At 39.4% G+C, this 23,804-nt stretch overlaps 1 protein-coding gene across 3 annotated transcripts in view; it reads right to left on the bottom strand.

The window, feature by feature from the left end:
* Positions 1 to 23,804, bottom strand: part of LOC123868315 (zinc finger protein Xfin-like) — a 40,591-nt gene that overhangs the window by 10,255 nt on the left and 6,532 nt on the right. The window contains exon 1 of one of the 3 annotated variants that reach the window (XM_045910826.1): positions 13,258 to 14,008. The exons of 1 other annotated variant lie outside the window; for it this stretch is intronic. In XM_045910826.1, coding sequence (XP_045766782.1) covers positions 13,258 to 13,755 — 498 coding nt within the window. In that variant the 5' untranslated portion in view covers positions 13,756 to 14,008. Of the gene's footprint in view, positions 1 to 13,257; positions 14,009 to 23,804 lie in introns of those variants that run through there. One more of the 3 variants, XM_045910906.1, reaches the window with a different exon arrangement.

The following is a 23,804-nucleotide window of genomic DNA, read 5'->3' as shown; positions in this document are numbered from 1 at the left end:
TCGCCGGCAGAATGAGGCGGCCGGCTGGCAGGCGACCGCCAAGCGCCGGTGGCGGCTGGCGGTCGGCGAGGGCGCGTGGGCCGCGGGACGGGTGCGGAGGGTCCACCGACCGCCGACCCATGTGATGTTCTATGTTTTTCATCCTCCTCGACACGGGCGCGGCTAGGGGAGCCGACGCAGCAGGCGACCTCCGCCGAGGCATTCCTCGCTGATAACATCAACGCATTTCGTAAAAATATGTTGGAACCGCAAATGCAATTACCTATCTACTTGAAGTAGCTTGCTGGTTATGATGATTTAAAAGTGCACACTATAGATGCCTACGAACTGGACTTGATAAGTTTTATTAAAGCATCTTTTATATTATTTCCCTATGCAGGTATAACCCATCTACATAATAGGTAGGTCTACGTGTATAGCCGTATAGTACCTACTTAAGTAATACTTACGTAAATGTAGCCTCGATAGCTCAACGGCTACAGGAATTGACTGAAATCCGAAAGATCACCGGTTCGAACCCCACCCATTGCACTAATGACATTAAGAATGGCATTAGAGGAGTAGGCTCCTAGCACAAACTTAACGCTTAGTTGGAGGGGAAATGGGAATCTTAGTCAGCATAATATACTTGGCTAATATTCTTTAAAAAAATGTGCACAGCATCGACAGCATCCCATGAGTGGGTAGGTATCTATCAAACAGCTGTTGTCCCATTGTTGTAGGTAAAATACGCAAGGCACTATACTAGGTAGGTAAAAATAAAACGTACCTTCACTACCTATAACCTAGGTGCCTATGTAGGTAACATAATATTTTGATGTGTGGTAAATTATGTTTTAATATGAAGTTTATTGGTTGATGATATCAATTTTCAAACATTATTGGTATTAACTATTGGTAGCTTAACCTACCTACCAGGTGATTGACCCTTAATAATGAAACGTGACACCTAACTAGGTGTTTATCAATAAGTATATAATACGTAATAATATAAACTGTATTAGTCGAATCTCTTATAAAGGTCAAGCAGCGTTGATGTCCTATTTATCAAAATTTACGAAATTTAAAAAATAATTCAATTTTAATTTTACATTTTTATTTATACCTATATAATAATGTATACAATTTATTCGGCTATATACCAAACTGGTAACATTATTTTTTTATTATTTTTGGTTGATTGGAGCCTGAACATTATCATTATCGCCGGTTTGATTTCTGCTGACCCAATTTCGATAAAATAAGCGAGTTAAATTTTAAAAATTTAAATTTCTTAAATGGGTCGCGTTCAGTATTTTTTCCATCGGAGTCGGTTGGATTAACAGAAGTAATAGAAAAAATACTAAATGTGATTTTTCTCCGATAAGTCATATCATATCCTAGAGGCAAGAATCACATTTGAAACTTTTGATAGCGAAACACATCGATGGCGAAAAATAATATTTTTCAGGTGATAATGGAAATTGTTTTCGTCAAATCAATATTTAACCTATTGCCTATACATTTAAAACTCGGTGGTTTAGAAACACACCCCTTACTTTTTAGGATACCTGTCCAACGAAGCGGAGTAGAGCAGAGTTGTGCGGTGTTAAGTTGACCAACCAGAGTTTTGAGAATAGACGCGGCCGTGATAAAATTATCAGGTATATCTACCTGATCTCTTATTATTCATCTGCGTTGTCTGCTCTTCACTTTAGTGGGCAGGTTCCCTTAGCCAGGCCCTTAAAATTAGCATCTAACGATATCAGTTAAACAGATAAAGTACCTAACTAAGTACCTTCAAATTACCTTTTAAAGCCTACAAAATGTAGATATAAAAGCATTAAAGTTGTATAAAAATAAAATTTTCTAAAGTGTATTTATGTAGATAGGTATAAATTGTTGTCCTATTTATTTACCTACAAATATTTTCTAAAGGCGGTTCTTGGCTAGTGCGTTTAATTAATATAATCGAAACTTGCAGTTGTAATGATGCGCACACAACGGTTTTTTACTCGCTGCGACAAGCCGCTAATTCACTTCTGTGTTGCTTTCTCATTATGGACGAAGATGTTGGAATAATGAAAATGGCTGTACTTTGTTAAAGATTTAATAGACTTAAAATGTAAAAACAAAATAAAAGGACCTCTTAACAATGATCGGCCTTCCAATCAATCAATCAATCTATTTCTATATTATATTAATATTTTTTCTAAAAGGAAATCATTGATTTCCTATAGAAAAAAGGAAATTTTCGTATAAAACACAATGATCTACCTGAATAACCGTCTAAATTTTTCTAGTATTTTAAGGATGTCCAGATCTATTTCTGAACAAACCCCATTCTTTAACATGAAGATCGCTGCAATCCTTACATTTGTATCATACAAACATTTCATTGATTATTTTGAAGTAAGTTGCATTTAAAAAACCGCCGCGGGAAAATGCCGCCTGTGCGCGCATTTAATAAGCATTGCGGCTATTTAATCGCCCGTGCGCGCCTATAGCCATACAAACTTGTTACTCGTACTGGTACGTGGAAGTACCTATAATTTCAAATTCAAATTATTTTTATTCAATTAAACTCTTACAAGTGCTTTTGAATCGTCAAAATAATCTTCCACTGGTTCGGAATGCCGTTCCTACCGAGAAGAACCAGCAAGAAACTCGGCGGTTGCTCTTTTCAAATGTACAATTTACAAAAATATGCCATACTGTATACAAGCAATTGCAGCGCCGTGTATTGCTGGAGCGAGTCAAATCCAAGCTTTTTTGTCATTTACATAATCTTCGATTGTATAATAAGCTTTTTTCAGGAGCATACTTTTAATAGATTTTTTAAACTTGTGTAAAGGCAAGTCTAAAATTGATTGTGGAATTTTATTATAAAATATTACACTCATTCCCACAAACGACTTTCCCACTTTCCTGAGGCGGGGCGTAGGATAATAAGTATATTCTAATGTCGTCTAAATAAAAACTTAAATTAAACTAAAACTTTCAGGTTAGGTAACTATCCTGAAAGTTAACTGCTTAAATTGATAGTATATACTTTGTCATTATACCTCTTTGTACTAGAATCCATCCATACTAATAATATTATAAATGCAAAAGTGTGTCTGTCTGTCTGCTAGCTTTTCACGGCCCAACAGTTTAACCAATTTTGATGAAAGGTACAGAGTTAGCTTACATGCCGGGGACGGACATAGACTACTTTTTATCCCGGAAAATTAATGAGTTCTCACGGAGTTGATTTATATACAGGTACAGAGGTAGCTTGCGTCCCGAAAATTGCCATAGGCAACTTTTTATCCCGGAAAAGCAAATAGTTCGCACAGGAACCCTAAATCCACGCGGACGAATTCGCGGGCATCGTTTAGTGTTTTAATAAATAGTAACCTAACTTCTTTAGAAGTCCTTTCATAATAGTGCGCAGCGAGGTCAACGGTGGGCGGAGGAAGCACTCAGGCCCTTGAGAGTCAAGCACTCAGGAAAGGAAACACAGAAGTTGAAACTTTTAATTTACGACGCGAATATAGCGAATACCTACTGCGCGGCGCAAAAAATTCGCAGTTCTCAGCTAAAGTTGCAAATAAAGCTAGTCTTTATACCTAGATAGCAAAATATATTACCTAGTTGTTGTAGGTAAGAAATGGGAATATACTCCTATAGAATATAATATTAATTCCTTTATAACTTTTAGCAATCGGTAGAAGGTAAATTATGTACTTATTTCGCAAAAAAAATGCGGATTTTAAACTTCAAATCACATCGTAACGGTGGTAAGTAGTAAAACGTAACATTTTAGATTTTTATAGAATGTAGTATTATTTATTTGTCCAAAACTTTGATAATAATATTAGGTAGGTACTTATTATGTTTATTCATATTATGTATAATATTCTTAATGTAATGCCACCAGCTACGACTATTTGGATTTAGTGCGAGCTGCAAAAGCTTTGAAATCCAATCTGTTTTTCATTATTTTGAAACTAAACTACGCAACGGATTTTAATGCAGTTTTCATCAATAGATAGAGTGATTCAAGAAGAAAGTTTATACATGTAGTTTTAAATATTTTCCTGTTAATTTGTCGAAATATGACGATAATTGTCCAAGATGTAGGGTATGTCGGAAGAAATCAAGCGAATCAAGCCGACTGAGAGCTTTCATCGAAAATGCTGTCTTATCAGGGGGCACGGCAGTGCTTCCGCCAAGACGAGCCAAACGGCGGACGGGCACAAAGTACTTTTTCTCGAATTCTTTTGACATAATATAAATAACCACACTGATACTACATTAGTAAGTACGAGTATGTAGGTATCTATTGCACCTTGCGAAGCCGAGGCGGGTCGCTAGTTAAAAATATATAAATCTTCGTCCGAAGATTCTGAAGTTATTCTGAATTTTATATTGTCTAGAGATAGATACGAAAGCAAAGGTAAGTTTTGTTTTTGTTCATCTAGGTACCTATTTTATTACCTAATCATTTTAAACTTCTTAAAGTAGGTATAATACGTATGTAAGGCAAGACAAATTCCAAGGTAATATTATAATCTTCAGTAAGTATAAAGAAGAGGTAAAAACAAAATTTTTGACCCATAGCTGTTTCAATGCCGCCCACGCGACTGGTCCACAATAACATAGGGATACAACATAATAATATTTATGTATAAACAAATAGGTAAACTGTAATGGTTTCCTGCAATGACTATTAAGTCATTGCATACCTACCTTGAAAGGTGAACTTGTTAATACAAAAAAAAATAAGTAAGTACCTACCTAAGTATATGGGTTTTACATACCTAAGTTTTTGTTGCTTCTGCCCCCCATAAAAGTTTTGAGAAAATATTTCAGGTGTAGGTAGCAAATTGTAAGGAGTTATATTATAATTGAAATCATTTATTCATGTGCAAAATAAATAATTTGAAATTAAAAAAAAAAGAATTTAAAAACCGGTTGTAGGGTACCGTACGCGAAGGGTGCCACTTAATGGGACCATAGTTTTATGATAAATCGTAAATCTGTGCTATTACTAAGAAACCGCTGTCCATCCGTTCGTCTGTCCGTCCGTCCGTCTATCCGAGCGTCCGTCTGTCTGTCTGTCAGCAGTCAGCAGGCTATATCTCATGAACCGTAATAAGTAGAGTTGTTTTCACAGTGTGAATTTTCTATTGCCGCTATAAAAATTTCAAAATGACCTCCACGCAAATTAAAACACCTTTAAAAGTACCTACATGGCATTATACTTTGTACGATGGTACGGTACCCTTCGTGAACGTGTCCGACCAATGATGTTCAATAAAACAAAATAGTCAAGTACCTATTTTCTTTTATTGGAAATCATGCAGTGTGGGATAAGAAAAGTTATTACTTATTAATTAGTTATTACCTATTACGTCTGTTACAATTATGTACCGGTTCTATACAGTTACATTATGCCAGTAAAAGTATCTAAGTCACATATTTAAATAAACTTGTTACCTATTTGGCAACGAACTTTTTACCAGTAAACGATATCGTACAAGAAAGTGCTTCTATGTTCTACATCATTTGCCAATCCTGCTACCACGACATATATTTTTCTACGTAGGTACCTAGGTGCCAATACCACATTAACAGTGTGTGTAACTCAAGTAAGTGACTGGCAATATACTTAAAATTCGAGTGCGCGTTGCTTTAAAAGCACTCGCAGTTAAAACTCGAGGCAGCTGGCGGACGTCCTGGTGAGCGCGCGAGGGGCGAGGGGAGCGGGCCGGGCGTCAACAGACAACTTGACAAGTCAGCGGCAGGAAACGGCCGGAGAAGGCATCCCAGCCCGAGCACAATGAGCGACGGCGCGCCACAGGGGGAGCCTTGGCAATCGATATGGCGTCGCTAAGGTCCGTTGGCCGCTGCGAGCGGTTTGGATCGCTGCAGAGGCGGATGCCCCCGCCGCGCGCGCCCCTCGCGCCCCGCGCTCACCACACCTGCTGTGTATTTATAGAGCGGTATAACAGCGTTGCCCGGGGATGCAGGGATGGCGGCGATACCACGGGCTTCGGCGTATGCGTTTTATATCATTGCAGTGTTCGCTAGCAAGCCGCGACGCGGGTGACGCCCGCGTGTTGCAACAATGCTCACTTAACATTATTAAGAGTTGGAGACTATACATTATGATATGCCATCAAATAAACAGGCCAATAAGCCAGTAAAATGTTTCGAGATTCTTGTTACACGAGAACAAGGAAAAAATGACTAGTAGAGTCAGCGTTGAATAAATTACCTACGTACCTAGTACGCCTAAGAAGACTAAGCGGTGAGAGTGGTTAAAACTTCGGCCTCCTATTCGGGGGTTGCAGGGTTCGAGCCCCGACAGGCACCTCTAACTTTTTGGAGTTAGGTGCGACTTTTAGGTTTACTAAATATCAATGGTTTTATCAGTGAAGGATTAACACGCTAAAGAAATCTTGCAAGCCCGAGAGTTCCAAAACGCACTTGGTCATAGTGTGGTGGATATGGCCTAACCCCTCATTCTGAGCCGAGAACAGTGCTCAGTAATGGACCGGCGATGGTTGAGATGAAGACGTAGATTAAACGACAAGACCAAGAATAAAAAATACAATAGTACTTATAAAAACGCATATTTTTGGCATAGACCACTTTGAATGAGATCTAATATAATGATAATTTTTATTAATATTTCAATAAAAAAATTAACAAAAGCTCTTAAAGTAAAAATATACTTAGGTAAACTTTTTCAGAATGATGTAGTTTAAGTATTACGCGTACGTCATAAGTTTGTATATCATCATCAACAAAGCCCACAAAGTAAATAATTTATTATGTAGTCACGCCATACTGCGCTAGTTAATAAAATAAAAGCTCGCATTCCTTTCACTCTCGTCTCTTTCAAGTTCGACTCCCCTATCGCGACCATCGAGCATATCGTGTCATTTGGACTTATGGAGGACACACTCTTGCTTTCATTTGCTGAGACGTGTACACACAAAACTGAATTTAGAGCTCTACTACTTTAATTTGAATTCAAACATAGCGCTGAAATTCTCTTATTTTTCTGATATCAAACAACCAGACATTGTTGTAACTACATAGGTAGTACATAGGCTACATAGTTAGGTACATCCGTTTACATTATGCATATTAGTTTTTGATTTAGTTCAAAATGTCGGAAAAAATATCCGAGTGCAGAACCCTCGGCACACGAGTCTGACCCGCACTTGGCCGGTTTTTTATCCCGTAAAAATACATGGTTCCCGTGGGATTTCTTGGACACGCGGACGAAGTCACGCGCATCAACTATTAGTCCCATAAATATTGAAGACCGTAGAGGCAAACGTAGAGGAAATAATTATTACCTAGTTGAATATAAAATAATACTCGTATTAAAAGTATTTATTGTGCATTACTTGCGATGGCCCTTGGTTTTGCTCGACGAAAATGAAAGCTCCCTATAATTCTCAGTGGGAAAAAACTTTGTGCGAATTTTCGGCTTTCTTGGTCCAACCAAGGGTTCGGGCTGGGCGTTGGATGAGTCAGTCAGTGAGTCAGAACTCTAATTTAGGAAATTATGCCTACCTAATTATATACTTATTTAGATTAAAAAATATTTAATTATTGCATAATATTTTTTCAGCAAAGTTTTCAGCGACGAGCGTATTTGTTTCCATTTATCTGTTCTATTGGGTTTTGGCAAAGGCGATCTCTCAATAATATCATAGCGGTCGCATAAAGTCACGTCGGAGGATAATGAACGGGTCCCCGCGTGAATAATATATTATTGTTATGTACATGTCATGTAAAGCGGGGATATTCTAAGAGGATGTGAATCGTTGTTACATATTATAATAGGCTTTTTCGTTTGGCAAACCCTAGAAGATGCCGTTTGCTTTTCCTGATTGTCACTATAATTGTGAAGCCGTTTATACAATTAAGTAATTAACTTATTTTTTTTTATAACTTAGTAGATAGAAAAGGGGTTTACGCGCGATTTCATTTCTTTTTATTCATCATAGGCACACGCTTGACTACAATCACATCTGATGGAAAGTGATGAAGATGGCACGCGTTTACTCTTGTTTTGAAGATACCCGAATTATATTATTGTTGGTAGGAAACAGATATTTAGGATAGTTTAAGTTTGCCGGTAGTAAGGTGACTAGCCACGGCAAAAACTCCGACCTGAAAAATTATACTAGCTGACTTGCCCCGACTTCGCTCCGGTGGAATTTCTGAAAATCCTTCCCAGTGGGTCGTAACTTAGAGCACGTTTAACAGATATAACTTGCATCATCGTTCATCATCCCACCGCAGACCTACTACTTACTGAGAACGGTCTCCTTTCAGAATGAGAAGGGTTTTGGCCGTAGTCCCCACGCTGGCCATGTGCGGATTGACCGACTTCACACACCTTTGAAAACATAATAGAGAACTCTCATGCACGCAGGTTTCCTCACGATGTTTTCATCGTCAAAGCAATTAGTTAATTACATAAAACGCACATACCTAACTCCAAAAAGTTAGAGGTGCGTGCCCGGAATCCAACTCACGACTCCAAGCATAGGAGCCTGCTATCTTAGCCTCTACATGTAAAGTTTCTAGACTAAATGATTTGGCCTGTATATTATATTATTATGTAAGTTGATGTCAGTTGAAATGTATTATGTTATGTTATAGTACGTAACAAGTCGAGATGGCAATCGGGGTAAGAGGCGGAGGGACGCCCCACATACCCGCGCTATACCGCACCGGGTTAGTGCAACTTGCGGGGGTTGTCCGGGTGTGCGGGGCGTCTCCACCGCGATTGCCATCTCGACCGGTCGCATACTATAGGTACCTACGTTGAATGTCAGTTGGAAACGTGTATGCAGTTCAAATACACGTGCGACGATGTTATACCTCTTATTGTGTTAGGTAGGTACCTACATGTTCTTGTGGATTGCGTCGGCACTGGCATTCCAAGCATGACTAACCATGGCATGGGCGCAAATAAGTAAAACTAGTGACGAAGCGTTGCCTCTCAGAGCGGCGCGGCCTCGCCGTTACCTACCACTGCTTGCATCAAACCCGTTCTTATTTCGTTTTAGCCCGATTTCGGCGAAGCGATGGAAGGTAATGTATTTAACAATCAATGTATGTATGTAGGTACTCGTGACAACAAAAAGCGGTGATAGCCTAGCGGTTAAGAGGTCAGCATCCTGTTCGGGGGGTCTAGGGTAACTTAGGTGTTGCAAGCAATTAAGTAAGTAAATAAGTCATTTACTTTAACGATGAAGGAAAACATCGTGAGGAAACTTGCGTACCTCAGGGTTTTCCGTAATGTTGTGCAAGTATGAACTCTGCCAATCCACACTTGGCTAGCTAGGTGGACTATGGTCAAACCCTCACTCTGAGACGAGCCCCATAATTCATATATCATGTAGGACAACTTATAGCACTTATGATTTATGTTACAGAACTCTAAAAGGACAACAATATGATATTATACTATATATAGCTCGATTACCACTCACTGACTGACTCACTCATTGACATAATTGTTCTCCTAGAAAGAGAAGGAAAATGATATAGTGATGTAGGGGAGTTGTGTTCGGTTTCGGGAACCCTCTGGGGAAAAATTATGACATTTCGGAAAAACAAGATGGCGGCCGAATGGATTTTTGCAGCTCCGTTGTTTTTCAACCGATTTTGTTGAATTTTGCAAACTTTGAAGAAAGTAGTAAATGACTAAAAGAAAATGTGGAAAAAATTGGAAAAACAAAATGGCGGCCGAGCCGTAGCGTTTTAAAATTTTTGATTTTTCGACCCCGAACCGCGGCGCCACAGATCCGAGACGGGGTAATCGAGGATAATTATTTTTTTTGGTTTCGCCCACGATTAGCCTGTATTTTGACAGAACGGGAGTGGTTTTTAAAAATTCAAGATGGCGGCTGTCATGGCGGCCGTTTTGTTCGAGGTACGAAAAAACGCAATTTTAAAAGTTAAATATCTCAAAGTTGGCAACATCGGAGCGATTCGGTTTTTATGAAGCGATTGTACGTATAGGCTCGAGGTATAGATTGGAGGAAAAAAATTACCCCATTTTCAGGGAAATTTCAAGATTTTCGGGAAATTGTAAAAAATCGAAATACGCACTTTTAGCAAAATCCGAGTATGAGCGATTACGTGTTTTGCTCGTGCAAATGATATTTAGGTACTTTTGTCGCCGGCGACTGGCAACACTAGAATTTATCAAAGCAAAAGTGATTTTCGACATGGTCTTTTTTAGGGGCGATCGGTTCGCCTGGGTGCGAGCGAGATGAGAGATTGAAACGTCATCGGGAGCGGTATATCCTGTAGTTTATAGGAAAATTATGAAACCGTGTAAAATCTTTCTGTGAAACGAGTTGGCGGCCATTTTGTATTTTTTTTAATTTTTCGAAATTTTGATCGCGTTTTTGAGGCAGTTGGCAACATTTTGGAAAGTTAACATGTATGAATCGATTGTGTATCTCTGCTGGCAGTGTGGAGATATACAACCGGTGTTGCCACTTTTGGGGAGATTTTCGAGATTTTCAACTAAGAAACTCCTGTAAAATTTTGTATGAAATTTTTTTTTTCGCTGATGGTGTCGTATAGAAAACAAAAAGTTAGTAAGCCAAAATTATGGAGAGAGCTGATGATTGAGGATATCGGAGACGGGTGAAGGGCCCGCTTAAGGTATTGAAGATAGGTGGGGGGTGCTCGAGCAAATGTCATTCATGACGTCATCCAATTGCCAAAAAGCTGAAAAAAAATTCAAAATGGCGAAGAAAAGATGGCCGCCATACAAATTTCGCCGGTGTCAAGCTCGGAGGGTATAAAAGATGGAGGTGTGGTTTCTTGGCAAAAGAGAATCAGGATCCGAAGGTCTACTCGATGAATAGAAAAAAAATTCAATATGGCGGAATTTATTTTTCCATACATTTTGTATGGCGATTATGAATGTCTCATTCTCCTAGAAAGAGACGGATAACGATACATTGATGTATGGGAGATATGTTCGGATGCGCAATATGAGTAGGGGAAAATTATGACATTTCAGAAAAACAAGATGGCGGCCTATATGATTTTTACAACTCTTTTGTTTTCCAACCGATGTCGTTGAAACTCGCAACCCTTGAAGAATATAGTAAACGCTTAATAGAAAAAGTGGAAAATTTTGGAAAAACAAGATGGCCGCCGTACAAATTTCGTCGGTGTCTATCTCGGAGGCTATAAAAGATGGAAGAGTGGTTTCTTGGCAAAAGATGATCAGGGACCGAAGGTCTACTCGGTGGAACAAACTCTGCATGCTCGCGGACCACTTTAGTGGTCCGCGCACCCACGCACCCTACTTTATTAACCTCAACTACCCCATTTTTACAAAAAACTATTTGGATGTCGTTTTCAGGGTTCTCTAGGGTGCTGATTTTGATAACGACATTTATTTTGAAATCCAAGATGGTGGACATGCACTTTTTAAGAAAAAAATGGTATGGGTGTCGTATCATGGGGTTTTCGGGGTGAATTGTGTGTCTTAATAAATAAATTTGGTTTAATGTAATAAAGTTAACCTGACCACGTCACGCGAGCTGCTTTAGCAGCTCGCGCACCGAGCGAAATACTAGTTGATATTTATATATGTGGCGGAAAGTGGAGACGACGCGAAAATATTACGTCAAGCTAGTTTCAATAGTGCCTATAGTAGTAGTTATTAGATTTGAATTTTTTAACTAAGATATCTTAGGATATTATGTTATTACAGAATTGATACGAGCATGTTATATTATTGTGGGGTAAGTATTTAGTAAGTGGAAGCCTGAGTAGTAATTGAATTCGGAACCTCTTGCACGTCCGCACCACTGCGCCAGTAGGCACGAACAACTGTGTACCATCTATCTACTCATGTGTCTTTACTAAATACTATACTATGTTTACTTCAACACGTTAGTACTTAGGTAGCTAACTAGGTAGCTCCTAACTCCTAGCTAATCAATTTTCTACGTGCACTGATAGTTTTAGCTTGGTACTGATTATGTTACTTACGTCCGATAAGAAAAGAAGTTTCATTTTACCTTTACATGTATAAAATTGAAAATATAGACGTACGTATTGTGTTTTAGCTTAGCTTTAACGTACCTACGTCACGGTAAGTAGGTACTTATACCATTTTCTATATGAAGCATTTATATTTATTTATAGCTTGACTGCAATTAGAACTGCTGGCAAATGATGATGCAGCTTAAGGTGGCCCTTCTTACGCACTTCTCCATACAAACGTATTACGCCTAATTGCCTATTCACTCTTGACTTTAAGATACAAAGGTATGTTAAAAGTGGAGGGGAAAACTGATGCTAGAAGGGCGTTCCGTAATCCATATCTTAGTGGTTCGAATTAGAAATGAGGAGGCAAATCGCTTCGCACGTGTCTGTGGAATTTCACCTACGTAAGTAGGTACGAGTGTAAACCTTGACGGTGCCTAAATGAAGCCGATGGACTAAACTTATTGAAGGCATAACAGGAAACAGATTAAAAGTTATCTATCCGCTAATAATACAGCGTATGTTAGGTACCTATATGTCATGTAGAGCTGTGGAATGGTAAGCGACATTGCGGATTCTGCGACGCAAATAATTTGCGCGCCAATTGACCTTTCGTCGGGCGATGTCGTCGGCGCGGTGTGGTGCGGCGGCGGCGGGCGCGGTCGCAGCTTCGCCAACAGTCTATATATAGCACGACAACATACGCCGAGCAGCCGCTAGGGGCCGACTACGTAGGCAGTTTCCTTTATCACCCACCCGACAGCCTCAGCAGGCGAATGCGAAAGCCTAGCTAAACCACCGTTGTGGAGATGAATTCGACGGGTAGCCGACCCACTCTCCACCCTCCCTCTGGATCGATACCGTACAGATGGTCGCCACAAGAACATCCTACGAAAGACATGTAGCTACTACCTACCTAATCACGTGTTAACGGATGCACATTTCGTCCTTTGTTTGTCCTTTACATTGAGTTGGTAATGCGTTACGCATCAAGACCGCGTCCGCATCGCCTCGAGTGGGAGGTAGATCGCTTAGTGTAGGTGAGGTAGACTATACATACATGTAAGTAATCTCTTATCTAATGAAATGTTGATTAGTCAATTTGAATCAATTAATTAATAAATGTGAAAATTATGAATCAAGAGACACCTTACTTAACAAAAAAGTATAAAGCATAATGATGTTGACGTGATGAGCGTTGTTCACGAGCATATCACCGGTCGGACGGGTAATTACCATAACCTTGAAGAAGGTGGCCGCTAAGCGACGCGGGCGTAGAGGACAATGAAAGGAGTGCTCGGGCGTCAGTGCAGTCGACGGCGATCGTGGCAACAGAGCTCGCTCGCCGCTCAGGAATTCGTACCAGCGATGGCGTGCAGCGTGCTCGTTTAAAGATGGCTGCGATAAGGCGCGGTGACGTGGTGACGCTCTTCGGGCGCGGGCGTCGTGTCGGCGCGGCGCGTGTGTGCGTGCGCGCGCCGTGTGCTGACGCCGTCCCTGGCGCTCCCGGCCGCCGCCCCGCGCGCCCGCCGCCCCGCACGTTCCGCAACATGTGCGAGCGACGTCGGCTGTGCCCCAGCTCGACAGCGCCACCCAACACTCGTCCCTCCCGCGTCGAGCGTTGTGGCAACCGACAGCCCGATAATGCGCGTTATCAACCCAGCAGATAGCAGAGGTGCTGCTAGCTCGTTTAGGTGTCATGGACGCTTCGCTTTGACCGATCGACTCGTGCATGAGCACAGTCACGCCGCGCCGACTTGTTTGTTAGCCACTTCTGTGATTTACATTGTGAGTCAATATTGACGCAAGAAAACAACAAGCAACTACATAATATACTCCTACTTACCTACCTATCGCCGCGCCGCTGAGAATGCCATTCATTTACGTCTCTCGTGTTACCGCGATGCGCAGTAGGACATAATGTTAGCATGCTTTTGCGAATAAAATACATGTGGTACCTACGTACCTCAATAGCTCAACGGTTAAAGGAGCGGATTGAAATCCGAAAGGTCGGCGGCTTAAATCTATTGTCGTACCCATTCCTAGCACAAACGCAGGACATCTTTACGCTTAGTTGGAGGGGAAAAGGAAATATTAGTCATGATTCATGAATCAAATATTCTCATGAATCATCATCATTCTCATTCATGAATCAATTTCTTTTTAAACCAAAACATTTCAGATCAATAGAACTATAGACCCAATTTTAATTGGACCTTGGACCATTGTTTGTAGGATTCATAAACTCCTGCCAACTCTATGATTCGAACCACAAATTTATTGTACCTACCTACCTAACTAGAATCCATTAAAAAAACATTGAGCAAAAGTGGCAAGATTCTACATTAATTGTGGAACACTAATCACTATGGAAATACTAGCTAACTACAAAGACTTGTTTTTAAGGAGGTAGGTGCACAAAAATGTAATAAATCCCAGTTCTATTAGACGAAGTAGGTCAATTAACTTTTAAATACATACCTACATGTCTACGAGTTTTATTTTTCACAAGCAATAAGTTGCATAGCTCTTGAAGTCGAGGAAAAGGGGAACTCGGTGGTGTAAGAAGCCGTTAAAGTACCTAACGTCAACGCAGCAAATTATCAGGGCCGTCCGTCCGTCGCTGTGGGCTTGTGGTAGCGGCTGCCTACGCGTATATGTATACCTTAAATAGGTATATGGCATAGGTATATGGCATAAAGATAGGCATGCTTTAACATCAGATAGTATAATATTCGCTGTGTAGTGTAAATAGGTATGTCTTCAGCGTCATTAGATCAATTCTGTAAGGGCCGACTGAAATAAAACTGTGTTTGATGAACATTCTTTCCGAACTAGGAATTTTTGAGTATAACCGGAGGAAAATATTAAAATAATATCTAAAAGTCTAAGTAGACCTTGACAAGCTCATTTGTATTGTAAAATCTAAGAATGTATCAATAGAATTTTTGCTCTGCAATGAATAAGTTTGTAATTTAGAAATACCTAGTAGAGATGGTGGTATGGAATAAAGATGGTTTACAAATTAATAATATAGATTATAGAATATCGAAAACGAAATAATATTTTTAAACCATCCTAACCCTAACCGCAACCTTAAAGAAAGAAAGACCAAGCTTAAATAGAAATAAATCTTTGTAAACCTGTTAATTTAGTATCGACTCTACCGCCAGGTAGCAAACTTGCAGACCAGCGACAAGATAGGTATTTTCAAAAAACGTCGCTATCTGAAAACCATTTCTTTTCCTACCGAATAACTTCTAGCATTATTTTACCAAAGCTTTTTAAAGCTTTCAAAGTTCGCATTTTCGTAAGTAACGTAGAAAACCTTTGAAAAAAGACCCGCGACCGCTATTTAGAGGATAACAACTTCGATAAGGCGATTGAAAAGTCATTTTTACGAGATCATTTCATGGAACTCGGAAAATGAATAAGCATTGTTTACTGCAGCTAAAAACGGAAATTGATTTTAACTTGTTCTCTTGCCCAGCTGTGCAATAATGACACTAGGACATGCTAAGATTTAGATTGAATTGGTAATTGAGTTTTTTTTCATAAGCACAAATTGTATGTTAATTTTTGCATAGGGCTTAATACGGTCGAAATTAATCAATCTCACTGTAACATATTTTTAACCCCCGACCAAAAAAGAGGGGTGTTATAAGTTTGACGTGTGTATCTGTGTATCTGTCTGTGGCATCGTAGCTCCTAAACTAATAAACCGATTTTAATTTAGTTTTTTTTGTTTGAAAGGTGGCTTGATCGAGAGTGTTCTTAGCTATAATCCAAGAAAATCGGTTCAGCCGTTTGAAAGTTATCGGCTCTTTTCTAGTTATTACTGTAACCTTCGCTTTGTCGGGGGTGTTATAATTTTTTAATTTACACTTGTGTCCCTTGTATAAGTTACTTTTAGCAACCTTGTTAGCAACATTGTTTATTGTCCAAAAAGACTGTACTTACAATTTTTGAAAAATAATAACGTTGGTCAACGTTGATAAGTGGTAAGTAAGTTATCGACAGATTAAAGAAAGTAAGTATCATTGATTAATAACTTTGTCCATTAATAATTTTTTCGGATTTATGTGCGTTTTAAGCAATTAATTAATATCACTTGCTTTACCGGTGAAGGGAACCTGAAAGTCTGAGAGTTTCCCATAAGTCTGCCAATCCGCACTTGGCCAGCGTGGTGGACTATGTTCGAACACTTCTCTTTCTCAGAGGAGACCCATGCTCAGTAGTGAGCAGACAATGGGTTGATCATAATGATGATGATGATCTAAATACCTAAACCATTGCCGTAAACCCATAGCAATAGCCGACTTAGCATCTTAGTTACTTAGCAACAAATAGTTTCTTTCGAACACTATGCAGTGTGGCAGTATGCACGCCAATTGTATGGAAGTAAGTCGTTGGTGGCCTGCCATACACGTATGGGAGCGTCTGCTCTTCAAACGAGTTTTGTAGTGCGAAAGCAGGACCAGCCGGCCGCGGCCGCCAGCTGCCGCCGCGTCAGGTGTTGCGTGGCCTCGGATTCAATGACTCTAATCTAATGCGTGGACACCAGTCACCAACTAACACCTAACACTAATTTAAAACGAGTAGGTGCCCTAACAAGTTACAACCCTATCACTTTGTTGTCTATCTGTCTGTCAGTCTGTCCGTCTGTCGTGTCTGTCATACAGACAACGAAGTGATCCTATAGGGGTACCTTTCTTCTTTTGAGGTACGGAACCCTAAAAACTAAAAAGTGTTATTTCTTGTACGATGGTACGGAGCACTTCGTGTGCGAGTCCGACTTGCACTGATTTTTTTTTAATTGGCACGGAAAGCCACGAGAGCTATAGAATCGGCGGCGCTTATTAGTGAATCATATTATTTAGGTGGTGCGACTTGCAAGGCCTGCACAGTAGGTAGTTAGGTACAGTAGGTAGGTATACAGCGAGGTCACGGCAAGCCGAGTGCGACGCCCGTTTCGAGCCAAACGTCGACAACACATGGATATGGAGTCGAGACTTCGAGAGCGACCACGCATACATTACGTGCCGCCTACAAAACATGCGATGCGGCTGTCTGCCTGCTAAATCTATAACCATTATAGAACTATGAGGCGGACTGTTTAACAGAGATGTGCCAGGAAGATGAGTGATAACCGCTAACTACAAAAAATGTATAGTTAATTATTATTATAGAATTGTAATGTTGACTGTCTACCAGAGATGTGCTGGGACGATGGGTGGCGATGGCGAACTGCAGAAAGTAAAATTATTATAGATCTGTGAGGTGGACTCTTTACTAGATGTTATGCGCTAAGAAGATGGGTAGTGTTGGCAAACTACACAAATTGTATAACTCCACCTTAGTGGAATGACTAGCAGAGATGTTCTTGGAAGATGGGTGGTGAATGGCGATGGCGAACTATGTACAAAAAACCCTCAGACTCGCGCACTGAGGGTTCCGTACTCGGGTATTTTCTCCAACATTTTGTACGATGAATCAAAAATTATTATAAGTACATAAAAATAAATAAAAATCTGTTTTAGAATGTACGGGTATAATCCCTCTCATATGATACCCCACTTGGTATAGTTATCTTACTTTGAAAATTGAAACACATTTTAATTTTTTTTAAATGATGTAACCACAAATTCGCGGTTTTCAAATTTATTCCTGTACTTGTGCTATAAGACCTACCTACCTGCCAAATTGCATGACTCTAGGTCAACGGGAAGTGTTCTATAGGGTTTCTTGACAGACACGACAGACAGACAGACAGACAGACAACAAAGTGATCTTTTTGAGGTAGGAACCCTAAAAATTATATGCAAAGTGCGGGGCGTTGGGAACGATAGGAAACTATTATGAGGAGACTCTTGACCACTTCACAACTCTCCTGTACGTATTATATTTTAGAAGCCGAAGTTTCATGAATATAGCCATGAGCAAGGGCTAGTACCTACGAGTGTGCTCGTAAATAGCAATACCTACATAGCAAGTTGGTTGAATATAGCACAGGCAACGCGTGTTCTCTTCGTTGTTGGCTGGCGATGGCTGGCGGCCGGCGAGCGGCGAACATGAGCGACCTCTTTTCGATTCAGTGACGCCGAGCTCGCAGACTGCCGACCGCCGCGCCGGCATCACGGGGGAGCGGTAGGTATTATTAAATTGAAAATGTGCTATCCTGTGCGTGTGCCATTAAAAACGATGAAAAGTTCCAAGTAATGTACCCACGTACTTATTTCACGTTTATTATACGTTTTGCCCGCGGCTTCGACGGTTTCAATCAAACCAATTGATTTCAAAATCAATGGGATCAGCAATAGTTGAGATGACCTTTTCAAAAAGCTTATGAAGTAGGTATCGTCCACCCGTAATTTATAGGTACTCCAATATGCACATGTAGTAAAATCTATAATATCAGAACTTAAAAAAAGGAAAAATCTTCTCTAATAGAAAAAATCTTGGAACATCTTCTAGTACCTAAACAAAGAACTGATGGACACGTGAATCCAGTTGGAATGTCGCCAAGCCGTGCGAGATGCCACGGTTAGCTAAACCAAGCAAGTTGCGAAGAGAAAGGCGTATGTAAGGCGTATGTACGCAAGCGCAAGCAGTAATAGGTCGTCCTATGAGGCTTCAGAATCCCGAGAAGGCTATCTTTGATAACGTTATCGTTAACGACGATGGCAACTGCCAAGGCGAAGCATTTCGTGACCGGTGACTACTTTTGAAGCCTTAAACATCAAAACCACACGTACTGTAACAATTTCTTTCTGTTAAAGGGACCCTGGTGCTCGGTCTATATAAAACTGGCGAATAGCGACTTGTCTGTAATTATAAGTTATAACAGGAGATGTACCCATGGCGCGGAATCGTCTCTTTATAATTTGACGTTCTTAAGGCGTAGTAAAATTGCATTATAATATTCTCTGCACAAGCGATGGTACGGAACCGATTCCGACTCGTTTTTAAAATTCTGAAAATATGGAAAGATTCAGATACCTACCTTTCGACAGGTACCACGATACCTACCTTCAGACTTTATTTTTAAAATTTTGAAAATATGGAAAGATTCCGGTCCGTTACAGGTGCAAGATAGGTAAATAAAAGCAAACTAAAGTCTAGAATCGTATTTACGTGCGATATTTTAAAATCTCATTCAAATGTTATGTAATCACTAATCACATATCTAAAGACCTACCTACGTAATAAGTTCATGACCAATAATCTAATTAATTCTGAAACACGACAAAACCGGATATGTTTCTTGTATGAATGTGTAGTAAGGATGACAGGCTTCACGCTTGACTACGATCTCATTATAATGGTTAGTAACTAGTAAGTTATATCGCGTTGTCTTGAATAATCACTATCGCTGCTTCAGTGGTACATAGCTATCTAGCTTTTCGTAGGAATTTTCAATTTTTCACCAAACTATTTTTAGTTTTTTTGTATATGTAAATATAGCGAACAAAAGAGCAGGCAGATCACCTGATGTGAAGTGATTACCGCCGCCTATGTTTGCAGTAGCAATGCTTGGCCAGCGTTTCAGGAATTTGTTGATCCGCCCCTTATGTTGAAAACCTTATGTTGAAAATTGAAATCTAGTGGGAAGAAACCACAGAAGAGAGTTTGTTCTCAGTTTGAGGAAAAAAATAATCTGGCACAACGAGTGGTCGAGCGAAATTCACCAGGCAGGCAGGCACCCAGGCGTTGAGGGTGAAATTGCTTACGGTGGCGTGTGGTGCGGCTGTAGAAAAAAGAGGGTGGAATAGGGTCAAACAACTCAGAACACTCCCCGTTATAAAGGCGGTAGAACACGCAAAGAGAGATTACGTCTTGCAGTGCTCCAGGCTTACCAACGAGTTGGTTAGCAATAATATAATATTATTTTAGTATACCTAAGTATGTCACCCTTCACAGATTCCCAAAATGGCAAAAGATAGGGGTCGTTTATAGAGAAGGCAATCTGATCTGCTGGGTTACGACTCTACGAGGAAAGAGAGAGCGAAATAATTTTTTGTGTTTACCGAAAACGAAGGAGGAAAACCCGTAAAGACTTTTGATTTCTAGTGGGATCTAGAATATGCTTCTTTAGACACTCGGAACATCAACTAGTAAAATATGGCTTCTTATGTAATATTTGAGGTGGACTAATACAAATACATCAGCAAGGTATAGGAGTACCTATAGGTACAAATCAATGTAAGAAGCAATGTCAATAAATGTACGACTACAGCAGCGACTACCTACCTACTACAGTACCTACCTATCTACCTACTACAATGTGATGACTTGGTGACGATCTAGTCGTTGTACCTACATAATTTCTTGCCTGAAGGTCACAACTCACAGCGCTGAAAATTAGCTTTAAACTCAGATTTTTCAGTGAAACAACTTTTTCACCAATCGGTTAATGAAAGCTATAATATTCAGTAAAAAGTAATCATCAACTACGGTCTTAAGTTATGAAATCTGCTTTATTATCGTATTTATAAGAGTTTACTGTTATCTATTCTGTTTTGCTAAGTAGGTATATATTGGTTTTACATAAGTATTTCTTCTAACTGCTTGCTATCCACTGACCTTTCAATCCTCTCGGACCATTTACATTTATGTTTACTTACTATGCCCATTATCGTACGTGGACACCTAATTCAATATCATTGTTTTTCAATTGTAACATCTTAAAGTATAGGGATAAAAGGTCCCTATCAATTAATTACCGTTAGGTAAGCTATTCAGGTTTGTCTTCTTATCAAAACTAAGTTTGATATGTTATAACTTATACCATTTGTCATTTAATCATGTATAATTGAGTCCGTCTGCTATCTGCTGACCTAATTGCGGGTCAGAAGAGTAGCGCTAAATAAGAGCGACCTCGCAACTCCGGCCTTGTAGTTGTACGTATATAGCGAAGCAGGAAAGTAACCCCCTAGTCCCTACCTCGTGAGACCTCCGGGAATGATGGGGGCCGCCCCGGCTCTTCGGCGGTTCAACGTCTGCCTACGATCCCCAACCTACGTATTACATTACGCATACCTAGCTGAGTTAAGGCGAAGACACATTACAATTCCTTGCAAGTTGATGCTAGTCTAATAACAAGACGTAATAACTTCATTAAAAAAATTAAAAAACACGACTGCCCTATCAAAAAAAAAACACATTTGAAAATGGCACCAGCCGAAGTATAAAAATTTCGAAAAATATAATAGCCTGTGTCGCTCGGAGGTGATGTGAGGATTCTAAGGATGCCCCATGCATACAAATCTGTTCTGAGCATTTAGAAGTTATTGTGGAGTAAAGAATACAATATTACAATCGTGTAAAAAGAACCGTAGGGAAGACAATTTTAAACACCCCTTTCGAAAATATAACATGCTATGTGATTTTTTTTTTCACACCCATTTAAATTATTAATAAAATAATGTAGATATTATTCCGTTTTTTTGAATTTTGTAATTCACAGAACTTAAAGATTTAATATTATGTTCTGTGTTGGAACTTATGTACCGAAAGAATCTCTCTCAATAGAGGTCACTCCGGCACTCCGGTTAACGCTGCCTAGTGCCTACGGTCTTTTTCCTACGACTTGCAGAATTAGGGTAAAGACAGATTACACTTATCCAAGATGTACTTGCATTAGATGCTCATAAGACTTAGTACCACCTATGTCAATCATTGATCAGGCACGCAAAGCAGAGGTTTAAATTAGATTTACTGTTGCGGCATATTATTATAAGACCTTTCTTTGCAGTTTCTATGCTTATCCGGAGAAGTGCAACGAGTCTCTAATTTAGACTGTAGGTCAGTACCTACGTTGCACGTCTCTATTTTCAAATAGAGAAAAACTTATGTTAAACGAACCTGTCTTTGCCCTTACGCTCGTACTTATCTTACCTAGCAAACCATCCTTACATTATTGTATTTACAATTCAACACGGCAAAAGACTTAAGTAATCTATGCTTTGATAAAAATGGCAGATTATCACGAACATACTGTGATAGATATCGCTATGCACAGTAGGTATATCTGGACAAGTAGTAGATACCTACAGTTTTAGATAAAGTTGTACATAAAGAGTACGAAAAAACAGGAAAGAATAGCTCATGACATGAGAGTCATGTCAACATACATACTCGTACGTTGTTTATTAACTTGCACTTACTTATTGTCAAATATTCTGTGATGACAAGTCTGAAATAATCTTCGATAAACATTACCACCAACCACTAAGCCATGGCGCAAACTCTTTGAACTCTCAAGTCGTATACATTTACGAGGGCTTATACGGTATTTGATATGAACGTTGCTAGTGCTATGCTACATCATACATTATTTTGGAATCAGTCTGTCCTTACCTTTATGCTTCTTTGCTCTTAGTTCTTTCTTGCCAACTATAGGTACCTATAGTTCTTTTTGAAACGGCAATTATAGCGATATATACTACGTTTAAAGCTTTTCTGCTATCAATTAGTACTTTGTGCAACAATGTTATCGTAACTTACGACTTTTCTTATGTAACTATCTACCAAATAGTGTTTAGCTACCTACTTCGGAGTTCGCTGAAACATTATTATCAGAGTCACTTGTGTAATGCGCGGTTTGTTTGTGATGTTCGCACTGCGAATCTATTTCCGAGGACAAATCAGTGAGTATTTTTTCTACTTGGAAATTTCCTTTCAGTCTTGTTTCCTTTCAGTCTTGTTAAGGCCTCGACAGACACAAAGCGCGATAGCAGCGGCAAGACGCAACGTCACAAACGCGTGTACGATTTGTAAATAATAGAGCTATACATATAAGCATTTATACATCACATTACGGAACGCAATGGGGAATGTACGCAACTTCTTTTAAGGCGCTAATAAGAAAGAACATAATTTAAGTATGTATTAATAGTAGGTAGACCGATTTGATATTTACTAAGGTAAGTAATAAGTAATTTATTTTTTGAGTGATGTGAAGTGGATTTACCTAGCTAGTAGCTTTGAATTGTAAAGGAAAATTAAAATATACCTAAACAAAAGAACAATAGTTTTTCGTTAGAATTACTTAGTTTAATTGTCACGTTTATAATTAATCGGTTGGTAAGTTTCAACGTCCACTGTTAGGTCGAGACTCGAGCTCGGGTCTCGGACTACAATAAGGGCATTGCACGTTCTACGTAATACAGATATGGAGCGCCCACTTGTGCAGGACTTGTAAAACGAACAAGAGTATGCAACACAGAATTCGAAAAAAGTTATCAGAAATGGTACCTCTCTCCTGCACCGTACTTGCACCGTGGTGAGACCGATATTTTAAATAGGTAAGTTGAAATTATGTCAAAGTACCTATGCATAACCCATATCATAATACATTTGATATTATTATCACACTAATATTATAAAGGAGAAAGTTTGTATGTGTGTGTGTGTGTGTGTGTGTGTGTGTATGTTTGTTACTCCTTCACGCAAAAACTACTGGACGGATTGGGCTGAAATTTAGAATGGAGATAGATTATACCCTGGATTAGCACATAGGCTACTTTTTATCCCGGAAAATTAAAGAGTTCCCACGGGATTTTTAAAAAACTACATCCACGCGAACGAAGTCGCGGGCATCAGCTAGTTGTCATATAATTGTGTGCGTAAAATATCAATAAATTTAAGAAAAAATGTGACTGGAAAGAAAATACAAGTTGTACTTATATGTAATGCTTTCTTCTAGGCAATCGTAAACTGCGTGGAAATGTCTCTCAACAAGTTTCAAGTTTTTGTAAAATGCAAACTTATTGAAAAATTCT

Source organism: Maniola jurtina, chromosome 1, assembly GCF_905333055.1.
Source record: "Maniola jurtina chromosome 1, ilManJurt1.1, whole genome shotgun sequence".
NCBI classification, from domain to species: domain Eukaryota; kingdom Metazoa; phylum Arthropoda; class Insecta; order Lepidoptera; family Nymphalidae; genus Maniola; species Maniola jurtina.
Note: the sequence above shows the minus strand (reverse complement) of the source record. Positions and strands in the feature narration are given on the sequence as shown.